This window comes from Plectropomus leopardus, chromosome 20 (assembly GCF_008729295.1).
Source record: "Plectropomus leopardus isolate mb chromosome 20, YSFRI_Pleo_2.0, whole genome shotgun sequence".
Classification (NCBI taxonomy): domain Eukaryota; kingdom Metazoa; phylum Chordata; class Actinopteri; order Perciformes; family Serranidae; genus Plectropomus; species Plectropomus leopardus.
The window spans coordinates 27,693,111-27,701,959 of NC_056482.1; the positions used below are offsets into that span (position 1 = coordinate 27,693,111).

Consider the following 8,849-nt stretch of genomic DNA (forward strand, 5'->3'; position numbering starts at 1 on the left):
GGTCAACGTCCTGTTCTCGACTCTCAGCTGGAATCTGGCTTTACAAACAGACATGACAATGAGAAATATACACTGAATAAATTCAGGTTTAATGTCTCATATTCTGGACTTTTGCTGCATTCAGGTGATGTCAGGAGGTCGTAGTTTCAGAGTTTTAATTGGTTTATGTGCTTTGAGGTCGTAAAGTGGGAACAACAAAGATACAAGCGATTAAACAAGATGTTGATATCTGTTTCCAGTTTTTATATTTTTTTTAATACTCTACATGGACAGAAGTTGACATTAATACCAAATAACACTTCACATGTGATCAAAAATGTATATTTAAAACATGAATCAATAAAAAGGTTTCTTAACATTGACTTTACCCGCCATGTTTATATATTCATGACGTCAAGTCGGCAACTCGTGTTAAAAACGAATGTTTTTATCGATGTTGGTACACTCACCTGGCATGGTTTATAGTTAAAAGTTTACCTGCTTGCTAAAGAAAATAAATGCAGATATTAAAATATGCAACTACTAAAACTGCTAGGAACAAAAGAAATAAATGCATAATTTATCCAATTGTTGACACTGTTTACGTGCTTTCCACCATTTCTGCTGCTCTGAAACATCATGCAAAGGTCACATCTCTGCAGCTCCGGTGTTATTAAAATTTCCCAATTTCCCACTCGTAATTATGACTTTTGAGGGCCTTCGTGGGCTCCTAACTCGTAAATACCACATTTCCGAGGAGCAAATGAAGGCAGCATTAGACTCAGTCTCTTCACCAAACATTAGGACTACACATCCCATCATGCACTTATGTTATGTGTGCCACCCACCACCAGGGGATTTAAAAAGCAGCTACTCAAAGGGGATGAAAAGCAACCAAAAATGTTTTGTAGATACAGTACATCAGCCGCCATGTAACAGGGACGGCAAATAAGAATTAGAGAGCGCTGCCAACACGTGTGTTGAATGTCACATTAGACGCAGACACTGTATTGATATAAATTACTCTCAATGTGAATATATTAATCAAATCACAATTTTTATTTATTAGCTGAGTTACACAGTATCCCCCCAGAAACTGCATTAGTTCCTGATTTTGAAGTAAATTATTTACACCATGTGAGATTTTACATGTAGCGTTTATTATAAAATACTCATACCCTAATCGATCAATCAATCAATCAAAGGAGGAGGGACCAAAGTTAACGAAAAGTGTAGAAAATAAAACAAAGGGACAACATTATCTCGAGTTATCTAACCATCGACTCGTCTCACATTCCTTTGAACTGCTGCATGATGGACAGAAGATGTTCGCTGCGTTTCTGGATGCTGCTCTGCTCCTCCTTCAGCCTCTCCTGCTCCTGCAGCACCTCCTCCTGAGGAAGCATCAGACAGACGGACAGACGGAGGGGACAGTTCATTTTAATGTAACTCTCAAATGTCAATGTGTCGCTGAAGACTCGGCGAGCTGCTGAGACTCCACACATCAGCTGAAATGTCTTGTAATGTTTTTCGTTTTCTCCACAAATAAAGGATTATCTTTTGTTGTTTAACCCTCTGAATCCTGAGCAAATTGGTTCGATTCCTTTCAAAAACACTGTAAGATGGCAATAAGTAACTAAACAGCATATAACAAAAAAAGCAAAAAAATAATTAAAATAAAATAAAAATAATTACTAAAATAAGTAAATAAATATATAAAAAATAAAAAGACAATTACATGAAAGTAAGCCAAAAAAAATAACAGTAAAAACAAAAAATAAACACGAAAATGACCTGCAAAAAAAGTGACAGTTTAAAATGCAATAATGTGCAAAAGTCTGTTTTAGCAATAAGCAAAGAGAGAGAATAAAGACATTTCAGGTAAATTTTTTTTCAGGTCACAAATTTTTTGCAATTTGTGGTGGGACATTTCTTGCCAAGTTGGTTATTGTCTTATTTCAACGTGTTTTTGAAAGAAAAAAAAAAACAATTTGTGCATGTTTCAAGGAGTTAACTAGCCTGTGAGAGGCGCCTGAATACACATTGCTGTGTGTGTGTGTGTGTGTGTGTGTGTGTGTGTGTGTGTGTGTGTGAGAGAGAGAGAGAGAGAAAAAGGCAGAAAGATTTCAGAGATTATTTGTATTTGTCTTCAAATGTTTTTCTGTGTTTCTTATCTTTACAAATTCAATATTTTTGAGTTTCAGACAGAATTTGAAGATGCCCACTTTGGGCTCTGTGATTTGTGTTTTTTTCTAACTTTTAATGGAAAACACAAGAATTTAATATAATGTAAATTCACAAAAACAAATTAAGCATAAAATAATTATTGGGAAATGTGTGTGTTTACGGACTCTGAGTCTGCAGAGCTCCCTCCTCTCACGGTCGTTCTCCTCGGCTCTCGCTCGGAGCACGCCTCATTTTGAGAGCGATGTCTGTCCAGCATCTCCTGCAGCTCCTGACACACACACACACACACACACACACACACACACACACACACACACACACACACACACACACACACACACACACACACACAAACGCATGTTTAGATGTTCCCTGTCCAAATTAAGCATGCTTACTAAACTAAAGCTAAACAAACTTTTAATCATTAACACGTGAATATGTTAACATTTTTTAGATAGAGTTTCACAGCAGATTAGATCAGATTAAAGTAATCAGATAGAGGGGCGTAGATTAAATTTTATACTGTATTTGTATCGTTTAAATTGCGATTGATTGGATGAAGTGATGAACCTGTTGCTGCTGTTGTCTGCAGGCTTCATGAGCTTCTTTCTCTCTTTGCAGAGCAGCAACACCCTGAGACAACTCTGACTTCTCTCTGGAAAAATACATTTAAAAAAAACAGATAAAGAAACATAGATAAATCAGTCATGAAGAAACAATACAAGTTTGAATACCCGTGAATATTTAACTCTTTGAAACTGTAGAAAATGAAGTTATTCTTAAAATAACTGTCGAAATCACTCTATGCAGATGACACCTTGTTCTCAGTCACGTCTGAAAAAACAACTACAGAAGGAAATTTTGATCTTTTTTTCGCTACATTAGTTGACTTTTTTGTAAGTGCTAAAAAATTGATATAGTTTTCTGGAATTTTTTTATTTTTTTGACAATTTTATAATATATTTTTCTCTTTTTTTCTGAACTAGTTTCTTGGGAATTTTCTTGTCTCGTCATTTTCCTGTTTTTCAAAGAGATAAATTAATTAATCAGTCACGCAGATGATCTTTTCAAAGCGACTCTGACTAAATCAGTATTTGTCATAAATGGTTCTGATGTAAAAATGTTAAACAAACTCAATGTTTTACGTACTGGTCCAGTTTGTGGAACTCCTGGTCGAGCAGAGTGAACGCCGTCTGGATCATTTTCATGGCCTGATCTCGAACTGCACTGAAGTCTCTGTGGACAAACACCTGCAGGAGGAAACATCACGTTACCTGCCATCTCCGTCTTTTGTTTAAATATATGTAATAATATAAAGTCATCACCTGAGCTGCTGCTGCGCTCCTGGACGGGCTGAACGCAGCAGACTCGCTCAGCTCGTAGCGAACGTTGGGAATTTTGTGGGAGTGAAGCTGCTGACACCCAAATGAAAGTGTTAAAACTGAGAGCTGAGACTGAAAACCGAGCGTGACGTGAAGCTGAAACTTCACACACACGAGGACGAAACAGAAACGCAGGTGTGCGGAGCAGCTGCTGACCTGTGGCTGACGCCCTGCAGACCAAACTCCGACAGAATCTCCTTCATCACTGCGGAGAGAAAATCCAGATTTAACAAAACTACTTCGACACCATTAACTTCCGAAAGCGTGCGCCTGTAATGCACCTGGTTGTCTCTCTGAAGGGTTAATCAGCTTCATCACCTTCAGGTCATTAAACTCTGCTCTTCATTCTTCCCTCCAAATACATTACAGCTGTCAACCAAAACAAACACACAGACATTTTTTGTAAAAAATCTAAAACATTATCTAAAATCTAAAATTACAACAGTGTGTAAGGATCACTGTAGGTGAAATAGATAAATAAATAAATAAATAAATAAATACAGAAATAAATAAATACATAAATAATAGTAAATAAATAAATAAATAAATAAATAAAATTATGCACTGCAGGGGTTCAAAATATTCTGAGAAAAATATTAGGATTTTCCAAGATTAAATTGTTAAATTTAATAAATGAAAACTTTATGAGGAAAAAAATTATTAAAAAATTACAAGAAAAAAAAACTTGAATACTTTCGAGATTATAAACTCAGACATCTGAAGTTAAAACTCAAGAATTTTCTGAGATTAAAGAGGTAAATTTATGAGGACAGAACTCTCAAATTAAAAGAAAAAATCTTGAATATTATAATATATATATCTGAAAGATTAAAGTAATACATTTACAAGAAAAAACTTGCTTGACTTGCGTAATATTATAATCTCAGGATTTCATTCATTTATATTTTTTTCCCCTCAAAAATTCACTTCAATTTCAGAAAATAATAAAAAATATTTTTACCCAGAAATTACAACTTAAACCTTACATTTTAAAATAATATTCCCCTTCCCAGGCTCTAATTATGTTTTTGTGTTTTAAAACTTAAAAGTGTCCCAAATATACCATCACATAATAATAATAATAATAATAATAGTGCGCTAATTTAAAATATTCAGCAGCACACATGACGTGGCTGCGGAGGATAAAGGCGGTGTGTCCGTGTCGTCGAGCCGGAGGTATCCCAACATACAGAGGAACTTTCCACTTCATTTTAGCTGAAAAGACACAACGTGAAACATTTCAGCAACTTAAATGTATCCTTTTCGTTTCCTCGATAAAATGTATTTATTTTTTCCGTTTTTCTGCAGAGTCTCACTCACAGATGCTGAGTTTATGGATTTCATTAGAAGACGTCACCGTGTCGTCCTCATTTGTGCTTTTGCCGCCAAACAGGTAGATATCCTTTAACACGGAGAAACAAAAACATTTAGTTTCTTTAATGAAATAAAAATAATTAAACAAACTTCAGATTTCTGTGTGTGTGTGTGTGTGTGTGTGTGTGTGTGTGTGTGTGTGTGTGTGTGTGTACTTTATCATGGTGTGCGGTCAGTGTTTGTCCGCTGCAGGCTGCCGGTGATTCTCCCTTCACCTCCCATTTCTGCCAAACCAAGCTCTCTAAAAACAGGAGAAACACAGAGGTCAGAGGTCAGAGACTACGAATAATGTGTAGAGATCACAAGTCAGATGTTTTTCTTTCAAAATACTTTCACAAGTATTTAAATCTTTAAAATTGGTTTGATTTCTTAGAAGATACGGAGAAAAAAGGCATTGAAGAACTCGGCAAGAAATGTCTCACAAACTGCAAGAACTGATTAAAGGTGACACCTGAAATTTTTCTTTCAAAAAGGGAGAAAAATTGTTGGGAAAAACTGTATTTATAATTTTTTGCTTTAAATTTAAAAAATTATGTTACGAAAAGAAATTGTGTTTTATTTTTTAGCTTGTTTGCTTTGCTTATTTTCAGGTGATTTTTCTGAAATGTCCTGCAAATTGTTAAAAAAATAGATTTAGATATTTAGATATTTCTAATTACACTATTATATATTTAAAATTATTTTTACAAAATATTATAATTTTAAAGTCTTTTTCTGTTGTGTGTGGGTCTTTTTTGTTTGTTTGTTTTAAAGTGGGGAGTTGCTAATTTTTTAATGCAATTTTTACATATAAGTTAAGTAAGTCAATTTGTTACATTATATGATTTTATTTCATTTAATATCTATTTCTAAATTTAAAACATACAAGTTGAGCTTATACTGATTTCGAATAAAAAACTTTTGTACTCAGAAGAATCTGTACATTGAGCTATTTAGAAAAAACTTTTAAATAAATTAAAATTAAATTAAATAAATTAAATTAAATTAAATAATTTTTATTTTATTTAAAATAATTAAATTAAAAATTAAATAAAATAAATACAAATGGCAGATTAGGTGCTAGCTGAACTTATTAATGAAAACACAAACCGCCTGACCATCCCCCTCACGTTTTTTAAAAACATATTTCTCTGTTATCTGAGTCAGTATTTACCTGTGCTGAGAACATGCAAGTCTTTACAGAAGTTTCCACCTGCGTCATAACCTCCAAACATGAACACCTGATCTCCGACCAGAGTGAAACTCTGACCAAACCTGCACGCACGCACACACACACACACACACACACACACACACACACACACACACACACACACACACACACACACAGAGTTAAACAAACGCTCAGTACAATGAAATGTTTTCAGCACCAAGTTTTCTTTTAGTTCCCAGAACGTTCTTCTTAAAGTTAAGGTAACATTCGCAATAAAATAAAATAAAAATAATATAAATGTATGTTTTTTTTTCTCATTGTGTAACTGATAATAATTGTCTCACAGGGCAGGAGGCGGAGAGCCGCTGGTTTTCACCGGCGTCCAGGTGAGAGACACTGAAACAGAGCAGAAAGAAAAACACGGAAACTAAATCACCTATGACTTCAGTTGCGTGAAAAACAAGATTTTCTTCATGAATTCAGCAGAACGTGACGAGTAACTGATATCCAAACGGTCATCTGGGGTAAGAAGTATTTCTTTGAAACATGAAAAACCAAAAGATGTTGATGGTGTATGGACCTGTGTTGAAGACCATGAGGTACGTCAGTTGGGTTTCCTCCCAAAACGCCTCCGTAAACGAAGACGTTGTCTCCCACAGAGACCGAGCTGTGTCTCAGGGTCCTGAGGGACACGCCTGACCGATAAGCAATCCCAGGTCAGAGACACTGATGGAAAATGGACATACCATCACAGTACTGTTGAAATTTCTGTTGGCTACTTTTATCATACTCTTTGTTAACACTTTCAAAACCTGGGCGAATTGGCTGGATTTCATTTGAAAACATGGGAAGAAGTAAAACAAGCAACTTATGAAGAAATGGCCCAAAAATGAGCAAGAAAAAAAAAAGGAAACTAAACACACACACACAGGGGAAAACAGAAACAACCAAGAGGAAAGTCAGAGAAAACTAAAGGAAAAGACCTGACGAAAGTGATGAAAAAAAAAGAAATGGCCCAAAAATGAGCAAGAAATTAATAATAAAAAGTAGAAAAAAATAACTTAAAAATTAGTACAAAAAAAATGTAATACACACACACAACAGAAAACAATAAATGGGACAGTCAATAAAAGAAAAAGACCTGACAAAAGTGATGAAAAAAAAGAAATGGCCCAAAAATAAGCAAGAAATTAGTAATAAAAAGTAGAAAAAATAACGTAAAAATTAGTACAAAAAAATGAATACACACACAACAAAAAGACATAAGTAAAAAAAAAAGTACAAGAAAATTATGTGAAAATTATCACAAAAAAAAAAAAAAAAAACGCACACACACACATATAAAAAAATGGAAATGAGAGACAAAAAAAAGAAAAAAAAAAAAGACTCAAAAAAGTACTTAAAAGTTAGATTAAATATGTAAAATAATTTGAAATATATAATTATCATCATTAAAAACAAAAAATAAAACAATCTACTAATTTCTTGTAATTTGCAGGACATTTCTTGCCATGACGCTCATTGTCTTTTCTTTCCATGTTTTCGAAAGAAAATCAGAATAATTAGCTCAAATGTTCATTTGTGAAAAGGCATCTGTAAGCAGCTCAAGAAGAGGTTGTCAATCCAAGTTTAAAAGGGTTAAAATAAAACTAAAAACAACAAAAAAAGCCAAGCTGGACTTTGTCTCTGCACGTCTCCACCTACTGAAGTGTCCTCACCAATATCAAAGCTGTAGACTCCGGGGAGACACTCGGTGGCGTCGGGGCTGGACGCTCCCCCAAACAGAAACAGCTTCCCTTTTACAACACTTAAAGGGACAAAGATGAAGCCGTAACAGTAAATATGCACGAGCGGATTTTTATATTCTGCCTGCAGATACACTGCACAGGCCGTACTTTAAATTTCAGCAGTGCTGCACTTTACCAAAGAGTGTGTCCTTCTCTGGCTGAGGGGACGTCTCCGCTCTGAGGAATCTCCTCCCACATCACGTCATCAGGAGAAACTACAAAAAATTACAAATTTAAAAAAACCGAGGCCATGCATTCAGTCCAAAAAACAAGATTTTCAGAGTCCAGGTACGTGATCGGAGGCAGTGCATTTTTTTTAACTTTGTGTTAAACTGACTTTTAAAACATCTCCTATGTACAAAATTTAAGAATTTTTTAGCCCCTCTGGGCCTCCGTAGCATACAGCATAATGAGGACTGCATGTTTCATTTGTACCTGTTAGCATGTAGAAGTCGTTGAAGTAAACAGTGACGCCGTCCTAGATGAAGAAGATGAAAATAGCAGCAGATAATTATATAATAATATATAAATAAATATATATAATAAGCAGATCATTACACCATTCAGATTGCATGTTACAGCTTTTTTATGTGTAAAAGTGAAGCAGGAGGTTTGAAACGGAGCTGCAACAATTAGTCAATGGAAATAAAAGAAATGACCAACTACTGTTAAATCGATTAAACATTTAAAAGTAATTGATTAATCATCATTTTTCAAGCAGAAAGGTCAAACATTTGCTGGTTCTTAATTGTGTTTTTTTCTTTTTTTTATTGTTTGTTTCTTTTTTTTATTATTATTATTTTTTTCTAATTTTCAGGTTATTTTCTTGCACTTTTCAGTAATTTCTTAGTAATTTCTTTAGATTGTTTCTTCTTTTGTGGCCCAAAAAACAAGCAGATTTTCTTTGGTTTTTAAGTGTTAAGGAGTTGGGAGTGAGAACGGGCTGGTTTTCTCGGCATTTCATAGACGCAATGATTAATCATGAAA

At 34.5% G+C, this 8,849-nt stretch overlaps 1 protein-coding gene across 1 annotated transcript; it reads right to left on the reverse strand.

Moving 5' to 3' along the window:
• Positions 1 to 1,019: 1,019 nt before the first annotated feature.
• On the reverse strand, positions 1,020 to 6,445 carry LOC121960143. The gene is made up of 11 exons (XM_042509746.1): positions 6,420 to 6,445; positions 6,076 to 6,176; positions 5,078 to 5,163; positions 4,869 to 4,950; positions 4,673 to 4,763; positions 3,705 to 3,753; positions 3,492 to 3,578; positions 3,316 to 3,416; positions 2,737 to 2,821; positions 2,331 to 2,434; positions 1,020 to 1,373 (listed from the first exon to the last, which is right to left on the reverse strand). The coding sequence occupies exons 2-11, from the start codon at positions 6,134 to 6,136 to the stop codon at positions 1,343 to 1,345; spliced, it is 777 nt and encodes a 258-aa protein (XP_042365680.1). The 5' UTR covers positions 6,137 to 6,176; positions 6,420 to 6,445; the 3' UTR covers positions 1,020 to 1,342.
• Positions 6,446 to 8,849: the final 2,404 nt, after the last annotated feature.

Bases quoted from the DNA above. Each gene is read 5' to 3' on its own strand.
- LOC121960143 (XM_042509746.1), bottom strand. From the start codon at position 6,136: ATGTTTGGAGGTTATGACGCAGGTGGAAACTTCTGTAAAGACTTGCAT. The intron at 3,579-3,704 runs GTCAGCAGCTGC...GGGTGTCAGCAG, and splicing joins CTGCAGGGCGTCAGCCACAG to CTTCACTCCCACAAAATTCC. The intron at 2,435-2,736 runs GTTCATCACTTC...TGTGTGTGTCAG, and splicing joins GCAGACAACAGCAGCAACAG to GAGCTGCAGGAGATGCTGGA.